The 16,205-nt window shown below is 40.8% G+C and overlaps 1 protein-coding gene across 1 annotated transcript; it reads left to right on the top strand.

The window, feature by feature from the left end:
* The first annotated feature begins 483 nt into the window (after positions 1-483).
* Positions 484-13,464, top strand: FBXO7 (F-box protein 7). The gene is made up of 9 exons (XM_009695921.1): positions 484-497; positions 1,195-1,492; positions 4,615-4,842; positions 5,904-6,045; positions 8,419-8,502; positions 9,616-9,708; positions 10,669-10,845; positions 11,538-11,575; positions 11,952-13,464. The coding sequence occupies exons 1-9, from the start codon at positions 484-486 to the stop codon at positions 12,354-12,356; spliced, it is 1,479 nt and encodes a 492-aa protein (XP_009694223.1). The 3' UTR covers positions 12,357-13,464.
* Positions 13,465-16,205: the final 2,741 nt, after the last annotated feature.

The raw sequence follows: 16,205 nt of genomic DNA, 5'->3' as shown, positions 1-16,205 counted from the left end.
GACACCGGGCCTCCCCCCCGGGGGCTGGGTAACGCATCACGGAGGGTTAAAAGATTGCCAGCCTGGAGGTTTTACCCGGTTCACGGGGACACGTTGCTAAAGCTCGTGCAAGGCTTGTTGAGGCCCCAGCTGAGCGCCTTCCCGCAGGTCCTGTGTTTTTGGAGCCAGCTCACGTCAGGTGTCGGTGAGTTTTGTTTCCCGGCCGGTCACTGCAGAACTGGAAAGTAAAACTTAGTTTGGGAAATGCTCAGCTGTGAAATACGGATTGCAGCTTAGTCAGACCTGACATAACTTTCGGTGTGGCCTTTACGTGACGAAATGGCCGTAGGGTGTCAGTTTTATAGTTTTGCAGGCTTCTTAGAGAATCTCTGGGTTTAAATTTTCTAAACGTTTTATCTGTGAAGAACTCATGACAGCTTTTACGGGAAAGTAAAGTCTGCAAAGTCAATTTAAGAAATGCCTACAGAAGGGGGTCGTTTTCTGATGGTGGCTAAAGGGTTTGTATTCACAAACCTTTAATTGGGTATGATGTACTAATATTTCACTGGTGAAATGCACATTTGATAGCCCTGCACTGCGCTGCGTAGCAGTGTGGGCTGGAGAAATCTGAAGTTGCTGTTTGTCTTGCCACAGTGGGTGTGTTTTATAGCTGATACTGGATAGCCGCTTCTGTGCTAACCAGTTTCATTTCTGTTTGATTTTTTTTTAAGTGCTTGCCCTGAAGCATCTTTTCTTATTACCCTCGTTTGCAACTAGCTTTGTGTAGGGCAGCTGCTGACCTTTTGAGATTAATGTTTTGCTTAATGAGCAAGCAAGACGTTTGAGTCTGCAACCCTATCTTGTTTTTAAATAATCTCAGCCAGTAGTTTATTTGAAGCTTGTTTTGCTAGGTGTGATATCTTCTAATTTGGAGGGCAATTGTTTGCTTTCCTTCATAACTGTTTTATGAGCAATTATTGTAAATGAAGTTATACCTAGCAAGCAGCTACGGCTACTTAAAACGTACTGGGAGAGAAACATGGGGGAAATAATTTCATATCATTTTTTTCCTCACTCTTCCTTTAATATATAGCTAATTATTAATGGATTAAAACCCACAGCGTATTGTAGTAAGCAGTATGTATTTCTAACTATACCTCTGCGTGCAGTTACCCACTGCGGCCAACCATATTTCCTTACTTTTTTATTTTACAGTTCTGATACTGAGTTTTCAATAACATTGAACAGAAAAGATGCTCTCACAGAAGATCAGAAGACCTTAGCTTCATATGGGATTGTTTCTGGTGATTTGATATGCTTATTACTAGAAGAAGCAGATGGACAACCCAACCTACCTCCTTCTTCTTCTGCTCCTCCCCCACTTCAGAATGGTCATGAGCCATCCACCTTGATCCCCAACAAAAGTCAGGCCAGCAGTCCAAAAGAAGAAGGGCAGAATGAGCAATCTGACAACCAGAAAGCTCCAGTGGAAGTTCAAAAGAGTGATGAGAGGGTAAGTACATGAGAATTGCCATCTGTAAGACAAGACAAAAAAGAAAGTGTGTTGTGTCAGTTGCTCTACTATATAGTAGAGAATCTCTTCAGAATATTTGGCTCCTTGTCTGATATCGAGCCAGTTATTCGGGTGGAAATTTGTCTCTGTTCATTGTCTATTAGCTGTGACATAAGCTAGTTCAGAGACCTCAAGATATTTCAGGTCTGACATATTTACAGAATTGAATGTTTTTGCTGGAACATGCACTTTCCAGAAGGAAATTAAGATTATGTTTCTTACCTGCCTCAGTGCTGTCTTCTTGAGGAAACTGATTCTAGGTACTGAACAAATGCAATAAGCACTGCCTGTTGGAAACACTGCTGTCCTGGTTTGGCTGAAATAGGATTATTTCTCCTTTCAGGAGTTTTTCTTTCAGTTAAGTTTCTTCTAGGTAACTGCACTTTCTGAAAGTACACCTGCATGTTTTTCAGACACTGACAGCTTTTCAGACCGGATAATGCTTGATGTTTGTAGTTGCTACTGAAGTATCAGTAGTATTGGTATGCAGAGGCCCATGTTTATACTTACCCCTATGAGAACTAAGGCCACTGCTGGCCCTCTTTTATTAAGCAAGTAAAAACTCATAAAAGGGTCTCAGTATACGAAAGACCCACCGATACCCTTTTGGGTCCTTAAAATAGCAGCTGTAGAGACTGATGATATTAAACAGCTGTCTACCTTGCCTGGCCTCTCAGAGGACTCTTCTGTTGTGGGCTGCTAAGGGTTGAAGAGTGCCAATTGCTACCAAAATGGTGCACCGACAACGATATCGCACAAACTGAGATTCCCTGATCCCCATTCATAAACTGATCTGACAATTAGAAAATGAGGGCGTGATTAGTAAGACTCGCTCACCCTTTAACAGTCCTATATGGCCAGTGCAAAAGTATAACAGGGAATGGAGACTGACAGTGGACTGTCATGGCCTAAATGAAGTTACACCATCCATGAGTGCTGCCATGCCAGACATGCTAGAACTTCGCTATGAACTGGAGTCAAAGGCAGCCAAGTGGTATGTCACCACTGACATCGCTAACGCGTTCTTCTCTATTCCTGTGGCATCAGAGTGCAGGCCACAGTTTGCTTTCACTTGGAGGGGCACCCAGATGTCCCGGACTGGACTCTGCAGCCAACAGGAACCAGATTCAGGAATGCACAGATTCAGGGTTGGAGGCAGGAGAATGAGCAGGGTCCCACAGGGATGCCAGCCATGAAAGAAGAGAGAATGACCCTCATGATCCCTTAGCTTTATACTGGGGATGACGTGGATGGGACGGAATACCTCGTTGGTCAGGTTTTGGTCACCTGTCCCATCTGCACTCTTCCGCAGGTGCGACCCTTTTATGACTTTTTAGTTGCTTAACAAAAGAGGACCAGCAGTGGCCTTGGTTCTCATAGTTACTTAGAAGAAACTTAAGTGAAAGAAAAACTCTGAAAGGAGAAATAATCCTGTTTTAGCCAAACCAGGACAACTGCTCACAAGACAAGTACATAATTTATTTCTAATGGGTGATAACAGTTCCGTATGATTCAGACAGTCTCCCATAGAGTGAGCCGTGTCTTTCTTGTGTGTGGAGGTTGTGTTGCTGCGATAGCTCCTGCCTCATACTTTGTAGATGTACATCTGTATGACCCTGTATGCTTCATGCAGCTAACAGGCACATTTTTTTGCATGTTACTCAGTGGTTTGGTTTGTGTATGACAATACCTGCAATCATTAAGCAGATAACAGCTCCCACCAACTGCTGGGTCCTGTGGTGAATGGAACCTCCCTAGAGGAGGCTCTGCAGGTACAGCCTAGTGCCATGGCCTGTTTCATTACATGATCCTGTCCTTTTTAGGCAGGAGCATGAGAAGCTGGGAAGATGCTGTCTTCCAACATTCTTTCGAAGCAAGTAGTTTTTTGTTTTAGAACTAATTTCAAATACAAAATGTTCCTTACTACAACCTTTGTATGAGGAATATGGATCAGTGGTCTCCTAAAAATATTATTTTAACATATGAAAATTAAGATTTAGGATAAAAAGAATTGTAAGTAATGAAAGAAAATGTAGTTGGACCGTTGCCCCATTGATTCTTGTCAGGAGCAATAATCCTTACATGGTGCTATGGACATGCACGCTCCTTATGTCTGTCTGTCAGACCATAGTAACCTGTGCAGAAGTATCTGTTTCATTTAATATTCGAAGGTAAGATGAAAGATTTTCACATCTTCCTCCAAAATTGTAGTGAAAGATGGCAGGAAAATTTCTAAGCAACTAAGAGCCATTGTAGGAGAGCTCTAGATGTCTGAAAATCTGTTTAACTGAGGCCATGTGCATTGCTGTTAATGACAGAAGGGAAGTTCCACAGGTAGGTGGCCATGCCAGCCTGATACAAACATGAGGGTGTCTTGTGCCATTGGGCATGGATGTGGGGGAGAAGTAGCTATGGCTCCATTGAACTCTTCTTTTCCATTTCTTAATCCTTCCCTTAAGTAAATCTACTTATCGTTTTCATTCACTACTTTTTTTTAAATGTATCCGTGGGTAGTTTTATCAGTGAACGTAGTAATATGGTATGATTTTGGTAGAAGAAAGGAAGCCACAATAAAACCACAGTCCTTGTCAAGTGGCAGCAGGTACACTCCATTGATGATTTTTTTTTCCCAGCTCTTTAGGCCTATTGTGTTTCTAAGCAGTCTGAGTTATCATTTTGTTTACTTGCCATGCATGTTGGCTAAATTTAAATAAACGGTGATACTATAGTGAGTAAATTGTTCTGTGTATGTTGTGAAAATTCTGATGAAGGTTTAATATATTATTATCACTTTGTCTTCAAGTAGTATATGCAATAAAATGACAGACCATTTTATGAAGGGCTTGAACTATAAATATAAAAAAATGCAGAGGCTATGTGTATAATCCCAGTCTCCATCTGGGATGCTAGAAAATGGAGGTGTAACGAATCCGTACAACTTGTATGGGAAATCAGTAGAGTAGACTTGGTGCCTGTGAGGACTGGAATAAGCAGATGAATAACGTTGATGTATATAGAGGTGTAATTTTCTGAACGAAGGTATGTTTTGCTTTCCCTTGCAGGCAGGATCCAGCCTAGAATTTCCTTCTGGATTAGTCCCAGAAGATGTTGACCTGGAAGAAGGTACAGGTTCCTATCCCTCTGAACCCATGCTGTGCAGTGAAGCTGCTGATGGTGAAATACCACATTCCTTAGAGATGCTCTACCTTTCTGCTGAGTGTACCAGTGCCACTGATGCCTTGATCGTTCTAGTACATCTTCTCATGATGGAGACAGGCTATGTACCTCAGGTAGGTGCACAACCAAAGAGGAAATTTCTTGATATGAGATAGCTGTGGAATGTCATGGAAGTGCGTGATACGAGATGCATCTGAAGGTCTGCTTCTGCCTTTGCATATGTCAGTCAGCAGTAGGGACTGCTGAATTATCAGCTTCTCTAATTTCCCTGACGAGTAAGCCTTGAGGCTAAGGACTAGAGCAGCTTTTAGGTCTGAGAGAAGAGGCCTGACCCCATGTTCTTTCAGTCTTCAGCCTTACTAGGACCCAGCATTATCAACACTGTTTGCAGCACAAATCCAAAACATAGCCTCATACTAGGTACTATGAAGAAAGTTAACTCTATCCCAGCCAAAACCAGCACAGTGTCTGGTTGACCAATACCAGTTTAATAAATCTACTAAGGTAATTGCATTCCCATTGCCTGAAATTCTATCTGAAGAATACATTTGCCACTGGGAAGAAATTTTGTTTGTGTCAATGAGTAGGCTTGGAAGTAGGGAAGATGACAACTGTGCAGATTTAAGAGGAAAGAAAGAGAGTCATATTGTACTTGTGGTTATATTGTATCCCCCTCTTAGATTCCATCGGAGCCTTTTCATACTGAACTTGAAAGGAAAAACTGTTAGTCCACTCAGATTTTCGAATTAATTTCAAGCTATGATTCTTCAAGCCCTGTCAGACATTGTAAGCTCACAGAAAAGGAGCAATAACCTGTTTTTCATGCAGCAAATTAACATCCATGCAGGAACTGTCGAAATGCTGGAGTAGATGACAGAATGAAGTACATGTCTCAAAGAAATAGATGTTGAATGCTTGCTGAGCAACTTTTCCTGTCAGAAACTGGGACAGGACAAAAAATTACTAAAAATCACCTTAGATTTGCTGTTAGTCTTGAGGAACATAGTATATAATTACACAGTTATAGTCTGTGTCGTCATGTGCATTGGGACTAAACTAAGAGTTGAATTGCAAGCAGCATTCTGGCATTTCCTAACTTTTAATCCTCTTCTTTTCACCTCTCAGTCTTGGTACATTGCTAAAGTATGGTAGTGTGTTATCTCTTTTGCATTAGGGGACAGAAGCCAAGGCAGTGTCTATGCCAGAGAAATGGAGAGGGAATGGTGTTTATAAACTACAGTACACACATCCCCTTTGTGAAGAAGGTTCTGCTGGTTTGACTTGTGTGCCTTTGGGAGATCTTGTTGCTATTAATGGTAAGTTAGTCAAGGTTTTATCCTGGATGAACATTGCTAAATATCACCATTGTTTAGCAAGAGAAAACTTAAATGTGTTTTTGTACACTCTCTTTAGAACTGCACCTTGATTATCCAGGTTGCTGAGGTGGAAGAGATGCCACTTCCCGATACTGAATATTCTTGGCATTTCCTGTCTCTGTGTTAACTGTTTCTCTCCCTCTAATCATAACAGATCAATCTTTAGGGGATTCAGCTGCAATTTTCATTGCAATGTTGTAGAAATCTGTTTCTTGTCTCATTTCATAGGAACTTTAGTGTACATTGCCAAGCATTAAAAGAAGATTTGCTCCATCTACAATATTTTATCTTGTCTCATGTTCTTTGCAAGACTTATGAACAACTTCCAGACTATGTAATCTTTAGCTTTAATGTATAATATTTCGGGTAGCACACTAACAGTTTAACTGTGGTCTCAAAAATTGTATTTATTTTAAGCTATTCAGTCCAGAAGATTTAGGGAAGTCTAGGGAAGCCACTTCCATATCACTTGGTGGTTTTTTGGAGGTTTAGTGTTTGTCCTTTTTTCTTTCTTTCTTTCTTTTTCATATTTTATTTAGCATTTAAGCAATTCCACATTTTTTACAGAACCAATATTAAATTGGGACTTGATTCTAATGTCAAGACATCTTTGATTAAATTTCTTATTTGTAAAACCTGTAACTGATTATGCCGATTCGTGTAAGCACATATGTTTTCTCAGAAACTGTACACATTCTGATCAAATCTTTTAACCAAGTCAGGTTAAGGTTAGATTTAGGACAGTGTTATAACTACCATGCGTATAGTGTTCATATAGAATGCTTGTTGAGCCTTTCTCTAGCTAATATTTCTTTAATGACTGGGTTATAATAGTGGGTCTCTGTATACCTCTTTTAGAATCATAGAATGCTTTGGGTTGGAAGGGACCTTTAAGAGTCATCTAGTCCAAGCCCCCTGCAATGAGCAGGGACATCTTCAGCTCGATCAGGTTGCTCAGAGCCCTGTCCAGCCTGTTCTTGAATGTGTCCAGGGATGGGGCATCTGCCACCCCTCTGAGCAACCTGTTCCAGTGTTTCACCACCCTCATTGTGAAAAATTTCTTTCTTATATCTAGTTGGAATCTACCTTCCTTTAGTTTAAAACCATTAGCCCTTGTCCTGTCTCAACAGGCCTTGCTAAAAAGTCTGTCCCCATCATTCTTATAAGTCCCCTGTAAGTACTGAAAGGCTGCATTGAAGGTCTCCCCGGAGCCTTCTCTTCTCCATGCTGAACAACCCCAACTCTCTCAGCCTTTCTTCACAGGAGAGGTGCTCCAGCCCTCTGATCATCTTCATGGCCTCCTCTGGACTCACTCCAATAGGTCCATGTCTGTCTTGTGTTGGGGCCCCCAGAGCTGAAGGCAGTACTTCGGGGGGGGTCTCATGAGAGCAGAGTAGAGGGGGAGAATCCCCTCCCTCGACCTGCTGGTCACGCTGCTTTTCATGCAGCCCAGGATGCGGTTTGACTTCTGGGCTGCAGTCGCACATTGCTGGGTCATGCCCAGGTTTTCGTCTACCAGTTACCCTCAAGTCCTTCTCCATGGGGCTGTTCTCAATCACATCATCCCCCAGCCTGTATTGATACTTGGGATTGCCCCCACCCAGATGCAGGACCTTACACTTGACCTTGTTGAAGCTCATGAGGGTTACATAGGCCCGCTTCTCAAGCTTGTCCAGGTCCCTTTGGATGACATCCCATCCCTCAGACATATCAACTGCAGCACTCAGCTTGGTATCATCTGCAGACTCACTGAGGGGGCATGCGATCCCGCTGTCTGTGTCATTGATGAAAATATTAAACAGCACTGGTCACAGTACAGACTGCTGAGGGACACCACTTGTCACCGATCTCCATTTGGATGTTGAGCCATTGACCACTACCCTCTGGATGCAACCATTCAAACAATTTGTTGTCCAGCGAACAGTCCACCCATCAAATCCATATGTCTTCAATTTAGAGAGAAGGATGTTGTGGGGGACCATGTCAAAGGCCTTACAGAAGTCCAGATAGATGACATCCATAGCACATTTTCACTGTGTTACATCTCTTTCCATGTGATGGAATTATTGAAGGCAATGCTTGGTTTCTGTCACCAAGATCTTTGTTTATTGCCTGCTATTTTAAGTTCCATTTTATTTTTCTGAAATCTTTATTTGTCCAGCTGCTTGCTATAGTTGGGTATTTTCCTTGAGGGGATCTGGTAAAGGAGGAAAGTAAAACACCTCCAAAGGGTGAGGCAGTAATGAGGTGGTGTTTGTCATCTCTCAATGTATTTTAAATTTTGAAATGTCTTTTTTTTCTTTATATTTGCAGCAACATTAAAAATCAACAAAGAGATTAAAGGTGTTAAGAGAATACAGCTATTGCCAGCATCCTTTGTTTGCTTTCAGGAGCCAGGTATGATTGAGCTGTGATTATAGTAGTAAACTGAAAAGTAAAGTAGTGATACAGTGCGTAAGCTTATACTTCAGTAGAGGACCAAATAGGTACAGAATAGCACAAAAAGGATAAAAATGTGGTTACCATTTAGGTTAGTCATAGCTTTGTGGTAAAAGGAATTCAGAGTGTAGCCATTTACTCACATTTTGTTATTAAAACAATTTGAATTTTGAATTTCTTGGGTTAACAGTGTAAGGTAAGAACCTTGCAAAGTCCAAGTCATCCTTTGGTCCATATGCCTGTTATTTATGAGGTCCTAAGCATGTGTGTGAATCTTTGGGGCAGCAATGCTGGATTATACTGCCTTTCTGCCTAGCAGCTCAGGACTTCAGAGGCTGATGGTACCTGCACTCTTGTTGTGGCACCATAATTGTTATATTCTTTTTATCGGAAAACATGTCCTGACCTCATAGCTCTCTCCCAGGTTGCCAAAATGAGAGGGAAAACTAAAGCAGGGGAGGAGAGAAGGGCAGATAGATGCGGATGCTTGTGAGCACAGACCTGACTAGCCTTTTATTCTCTGAAGTATACGAACTGCTTTGTTGGCAACTGAGGCTGACTCAGTGTCCTGCACTGTGTCCTGGGTAGCCCTAGTCACTGCTGTCCAGCCAAAAGGCTTTAGAATTAACTGAGCACTGAAATGTGTCTGATATAACAGTAGAGTCTTCTGGCTCATCTTTCTTCAGAGAATAGAAGGGAAAAACATTCCTGTCAGAAAAATGAATATTATAGGCATTTACTACATAGGTGCATGTTACACATGAGCTTTGAAATCTGATAAAGGAAGCTCTGGCAGCTTGAGAGTCAGTTTGTTTCTGAAGAACTCAAATATTTCTCTTAATGGTGCCTTTTAAGGCCAAAGGAAAGCCTAGCCTGACCATGGAACTGGTCTGTAGTTTGTCGGTGACTTGCTTATTGCATGATTGTTACACACTAGCTGCAGAGCTGCTCCCATCAAGATTACAAGCAGATTATAGTTCTGCTTATAAGAAAACATAATTCTTCTGCTCTTACATAATTTTTGCATTATAACCTCCTGAAGTTAAGCTTTTTACCTCTCTTCTTTGATAGAAAAGGTTGCAGGTGTTTACAAAGACCTTCAGAAACTATCCCGTCTCTTCAAAGACCAGCTGGTTTACTCTCTTCTGGCTGCTGCCCGACAAGGTGAGAGAAAATATTTACAATTAGAGATGGTACTTCATTTTTGAGGATGGAATGAAGGAGGTCTATCTAAAGCCTTGAAGGAGAAGTGTTAGAAACAGGTGTTCAGTGATAGGTATATAAAGAGTAAGCATAAAGTAGCTTATACAGTCTAAATAAATTATATTAATTTTGTATCTTAGAAAATGTTAATATAATGATAATTTCCTGATTTTAAGTTTTGATTGCTCTAGTCTCACTTAAGAGACTGAAGTAGAGTGGCTGTTTTCCACACTTAGTGATGAGAAAATCATACCAGTTTTGTGGTGGTAGTTCTATAGTTTTGGTCCATTTCTTTGCCAAAGCAGAAAAATTTATATAGCATCATATTTGGAAGTCTAATCTCAGGAATAATCTTCTCAGTAACTGGTCATTGAGGGTTTGGAAAGGATGGTAGGAAGTAACCCAAGCTGGTCTTTCTGGAGCAATGGGAAGCCAGGCTTTCTCTGCATAAATATTGCCATAAAAGGTCTCTGCTTTGTGTTCTGAAGACTATTCAATGGAATTCTCTCTAGGCTTCAGTGTAGAACGGTTTTATGTGAAGCATGTGCTCTGTATTTAATGTGTTTTTTGTGGGCTCATGAAATCGGGCAAGTTGGTTTTTTCCTTTACTTACTCCTTTGTTCTGTAGCCTATAAACAGTTAGGTGTGTGGAATGTGTCTTAGTGGTAGTGGCCAGTAGTGGTCAGTATAAAGTGCCATTTGCCCTATTTTGTGGACTCTGTAAATGTACTTAGAGTTGCAAGAAATCTGTTTTATAAGAAGTCACGTCACAGTACTTTCTGAGAAAAGTGATGTAGCTCCGGCATCAAAGGGAAATGATTTAAGGGAAAGATTATAATGTCCTTTCTTTCTTTTAGGGTCTTCAAGAGATAGTAAACTCTGCACCCCTGAAGTAATGCTTCTGTTTTCTCCACTTTGTAGCTCTGAACCTGCCAGATGTGTTTGGGTTAGTGGTCCTTCCTCTTGAGCTCAAGCTTCGGATTTTCAGACTTCTGGATGTCCGTTCACTCATCTCTCTCTCTGCTGTTTGCCGTGACCTTTACACAGCTTCAAATGACCAGCTTCTATGGAGGTTTATGTATCTGCGAGATTTCCGAGGTAATGTTGAGACACACGTTTTTCTAACTACATTCTCATGTGAACAGAGAGATTAGGTCTGATGGATTTTTGATAAGAGGCTCCTCAGGCAACCACTTCTGATTTTTGAACACTCTGAGTAAATGCAGTCATTTGTGATGCTAACAAGTACAGTTGGTCAGGTGTAATTCAGGTGGATGTGCAGTTTTCTGCCAGGAAAACTGGTGACAATCTGCTGAGCCATTACTAACGGACCACATAGTTCTTCCCATTGTGGGATGCAGACTTTCCATGTTTTCATCTGTTTCCCTGGCTACCTTGATGTACTGGCTATTGCAGATATTGGGAAGTGGAGGGAAGAGATATTCCTGCTATAATTTCTCACAAGAGATTGGAGAAATAAGGTGATCAAGAGAAGTGCTGTCAGAAGTCAAAGCTGGGGACAGTGTTTCTGGTATTTGTCGACGTATTCAGTAACTTTTGGAGATGATGATTTATGTAGAATGGGTGTGCAAGTAGATTGCCTATTGAACGGTCCTGGAGCTTTATCTTTTTTTGAGGTATATTTTCTTTATGAAAAATGTATTGACCAAAAGTGTTTTTTAATGTCTTGATTCTTCTGGAAGTTCTGACAAAGCTGTGGGCATCTGTGGCATGAATGCTACTTAAAAGTAAAATAGATTACTCTTCTTAATTTTTGCTTCTCTTTGTAGATCCTATGGCAAGGCCTCGTGACACAGACTGGAAAGAAGTAGGTGGCTTTTTTTATGTAATCTCTCTGAGATGAGTCTCCATGGGCTAATTTGAGAATAAAGCATAGACTTGGGAGGCAGTAACTTTGAGTTAAATTTTAGTTTAAAAGTGTAGTGTTCTGTGTACACATGTTGAGTTCGGTTGGAGTAGGAGAAAAGAGCATCAACAAGTTGCATGGTGCATGCCCAAATCGTGGGTTAGAGGTCTTCCAGAGATGCTGTGTTTGGTCTTTGGCAGGCAGGGGAGTTGCTGTTGTGTGTTTTCAGACTGATGAGGAGTGCTTTTCTGAGAAGGGCCGCAGAACTGAATGCAATGCTGAAGCTGGAATGCGAAGCACTTACAGAGCTTTCACATGCCTTTGTTTCTGTCTGCAGCTATACAAGAAAAAGCTGAAACAGAAGAAGGAGGCCCTGAGATGGAGGCATATGATGTTTCTGCCCCCTACACCTCATCCAATCCCCTTTCATCCCAACCCATTCTATCCTAATCCCTTTCCTCCCAACCCATTCCCATCAAACCCGATCTATCCCCCAATGATCATTGGTGGAGAATATGATGAAAGACCAACACTTCCATATGTTGGAGACCCAATTAACTCACTCATTCCTGGCCCAGGAGAAGCACCAGGCCAGTTTCCTCCATTCAGACCACATTTTGACCCAATTGGTTCCTTGCCTGGAGCAAACCCTACACTTCCAGGACGAGCTGGTCCCAATGACAGGTTTCCACCTAGACCCAGCCGGGGCCGCCCCATGGACATTCGCCGTGCGTTTATTTGATTGCTGCTTTTTTCTTCAGTGAGTTTTCTGGTCCCTCAGCTTGCTTTCTAACTGCAGGAGATTGCAAATCCCAGGCACTAACATCTGCCTTCTCTTCAGATTGTGGCAAGAACATGTGTGCATGGTAATGTTTCAACCACAAAGGCTGGGTTTGTTGTATGCTTTGGTAGTACTGTACCACCTGGTACTGAGGTCTATTTCATGAAGAGCTACAACTTAGAACAGTTTGTTCTGCTTTCCCCTCCCTCACCCTTAATAATCTGTGAAGTGATACTTAGAGACCAGAAGGATACCGGCCAAATACTTGCTGCATCAGATAAAGAGCACTTTAAATACAAACCCTGTACTTGTCTGTCTTATTTGAAGAGTTTTATTAAATTGCCAGGAAAAATTGTTCAAAGTCTACCTGGCTAGTAATCTTTAAAATCTACGTTGTTCCACATAGAACAGGATACTGCCACTGTTACGGTAGATAGGCGTTTATGTCAGTTTCCAAAGACGACATTTCCTTTTTCCTTTAATGTTTTATTAGGTAAAAAGCATTTTTGTATTGTTACTTAATACACAAAGAATACAAGGAAAGGATTTTCTTTACAATGGAAATATTGGAACACAAATCAATTCGTTTCGCAAATAACTGAGTAAAGTCATGCTACAGTGCAACTCAGAAGTCCGAACAGAAGCAGAGCAATTTTGCAAAGAACCAGCAGCAAAACTTTTGTCTTTCTCCTTGACTTTACAAATAAGGAGCTGTAGTACCTGGCTGCATTTACTGTGTGTGAACTAAAACTGGTGCAAAAATAAATCTTTCCTGCTGCCTGACTTACTTGAGGAATTAAATAGGTTGACCTGGTTGCAGTGGGAGTGGGATCACAGCAGGAGAAGCAGAATGAATTCTTGGTTTACTGCAGTAAATTCCATTTAATTCCATTACTTAAGTATCAAAGTATATCTTGCCAAGAGGAAATGTGTTGTAGCACATTGTGAGCACCTTTCAAGTGTTGTCTTATTAACTAACGAGCAACTAACAAGACCACTGTTAAAGTCTCCTGATGACATCTGCAGGCTGATGCTGGAGCTCAATTAAAGGAAGACTGGAATGATTAAACTTTGTTAGAACTTTTAATTTCTTACATATTTTTTTAAGATGGATTGATCTTGGTGTTTCTATAAATGTAAATGGTACTGATGACTGTTGAGACAGCTGATACTTTTTTCTAAAATATTTTTGAAATTCCAACAATGGAAATGGAATGACATTTCCTGTTAAATACAAACTGTTTAATCAGTAATACTTACGTGCTTTTCCAGGTGATATTTCAGCGATTCATCTTCTTGTTTTGTATAAAATCAGCTGACTTCAGTAGGGTCAGGAAGTTTTGTCATTAACTCCAGTGGAAGTAAAATACAATACTCTATTTTGCTGTCAACAGTTGTATTGCTTCTTTCTTCCTTTTCTACTTCACAGCAACAGCGTACCAGTGCAAATCCTGCTGTAATTAAACACCTAAGAGTATGCATTTATAGAGTCTGGGGAAAGTGGTTTCCATTCAATACCAAGATTTTTATCATTTACTTACAGTGATTGAAATGCCTTGTTCCAACAAAATTTTCACTTAAATGTATAGTCAGGCCTCTTAGAGCTTACAGTGATTCTTTATATTCCACTGAATATAAAAAGGAAAAGGGAAATCTACACTGCGTTGGTCTTGCACCATTTTGTCCTTGTGATGAGTGCTTCAAAAATGCATACATAATATTCAGAGAAGGTTATACAGCTTTAATAATGATAAAATATTTTGTAACTTATTCTTTTCACTTTTTTTGAGCTATTTCTGGGAACAGTCGTCCCTATGTGTGTGAGATATGTTAATTTTGTGCTTCCAATGGTGCTCACATTACTAGTGCCTTGATGACAATCCCATTGCCTGCTCTGCTGGTGTGCCTCATGCTGCTCTGCAGTTGGGTCCTCTCTGCCATGAAGACAACTTAGTCATACTTCTGCCAGGCTAATGCCACAGGTTCTGTTTATCCTGGATTTTGTCATTTGAATGTTTGTTTTGGAAGAAACGAACTCAACCTTTTTACAGATATGCCACTAAGTGACCTGAAGATATTCCTTCCCTTTCTTCATTGTTCCTTCACATTGTAGTAATGGTATTGTGAGCCAAAGATAAAGGAAACCTGACTTAACTATCAGGTTCCCTAAAGACAATTCCTTTTATTTGTAAAACAGTATACGAAATACAAAGTGAGTATCTTGGGACTAACAATATAAAATTAGAAGACAAACCAGAGGAAATATTTGAAAACTAGCTGCTTACTTTGTTTATTCACCAGCTCCGAAGTCAAGTATGTGTCATTGCTGTTTGTGAACTCTATAGAAGAGAAGTCACAAAAGATGACATACGTGAAGATGGGCATTTCTTAGCTGTACTGTTCATCTGTGTCCAGCACTGTTAGGGTTGGTACTAACAGTCACTTGGAAATAAGGAACTGTTGTCCTTGGCTTTTCTATTAATTGTTTTATCTTATTCATAAAACTTAAACCAACCAGATGAAGTAACTGGGTCATATGCAGGGTGTATGGTCTTATGTACCTGCTTGTGATTAGTGAAAGAGAAGAAAATACCACTGCAGTTATGAGCAGGACTGCTAATTTTTCTGAACCTTGGCTTTATATAAGACTTCTACTTGCATGGGAATGGCAGTAACATTCCTCTTGAAATACCACGCCTAGATATTACAAGAAAGTCAAGATGTTTCTCAGTCAGTATCTAAATGGCAAAATGTAAACTGATTTTCGAGGTGGTGGATGTGAGTGGGTGTCATAGCTGTGTCCCAGCTCCTCCTTGGGCTGGATCCAAACACACAAATCTATTCATGTTTCCTGGCTGCCATGTGAAGAAAATTAAAGCATGCAGGACAAAAGGGAAGCTCTGACCAAGTGCTCAGTTTTCACAGCTGTGTGAGAAAGATCCTGAGGCATGTTGTGGCGCATGTCTGCCCTGTGATTTAAATGTAACTTCTATTCACCAACTTTTTTGTTGCCGCCTTCCTGTCCCTAACCCCAGATGTTGTATTTAGGTACCTAAATACCCCTTCGGTATACCTTCATCCGCCATTCATATAAATGGAGGATATACTCGTTGTATTCCCTCTCTTGCTTTGTTAGCTTGTAGGGATTTTGGAATAGAAACCCTGCATCAAAGGTGATAAGCTGAATATATGATGATGCATTTGTGAATCTCCTGCTAGTCACAACATCTAGTATGTGAGCATTATGGCTGCAGATTGAAGTGTACTGTTGAAACATTTACAGGACACAGTATAGAGTTTCATAATTTTAAGTTATGAAATCAACTCTAATTTAATTAAAGCACTTATGCAGAAAGAACTGAAGATGCTTTTCAGGAAGTATAGGAGTAACCAAGTTAAGCTGTGAGTGCCTGTTGCTTTTATTTGTTTTTGCAAGCTGGAACGAGGAGGAGGGGAGATGCCGTTCTGTTTGCTTGTCCCTTGAAAGATGACAGTTGGGAGCTGTAGGCAAATGAAGAGATCTGAGGCGCTGCTGGGTATCAAGTCAACAGTGCTATCCTGTTACCGTGGTCTGTTGGAGGACAGCCCTGCTGTGTTCAGATGCAGCATCAGCAGATCATTGAACCCTTGTGGTTTCAGTGATGAACGGGTCGATTTTTTGAGCCATGACGTACTAGTCACCAGTTACTTATTTTTTTGTGTAGGTTGTGTAGGTAAGAGAGACATAAAAAGATCAGGGGATAGAGCAACTGAGGATTCTGGCAGTAAACTTTTACTTCTGTCTGTGCATCTCTGGTGACCATTTAGTAG

This window comes from Cariama cristata, unplaced genomic scaffold, assembly GCF_000690535.1.
Source record: "Cariama cristata isolate BGI_N322 unplaced genomic scaffold, ASM69053v1 scaffold3240, whole genome shotgun sequence".
NCBI lineage: Eukaryota > Metazoa > Chordata > Aves > Cariamiformes > Cariamidae > Cariama > Cariama cristata.
The sequence above is the reverse complement of the archived record's forward strand: the minus strand, read 5'-3'. Positions and strand labels throughout refer to the sequence as shown.

Excerpts from the sequence above, each read along its gene's own strand:
- FBXO7 (XM_009695921.1), top strand. Across the intron at positions 4,843-5,903 it reads AGACAGGCTATGTACCTCAG|GGGACAGAAGCCAAGGCAGT; the intron begins GTAGGTGCACAA and ends CTTTTGCATTAG. Across the intron at positions 6,046-8,418 it reads AGATCTTGTTGCTATTAATG|CAACATTAAAAATCAACAAA; the intron begins GTAAGTTAGTCA and ends TTATATTTGCAG.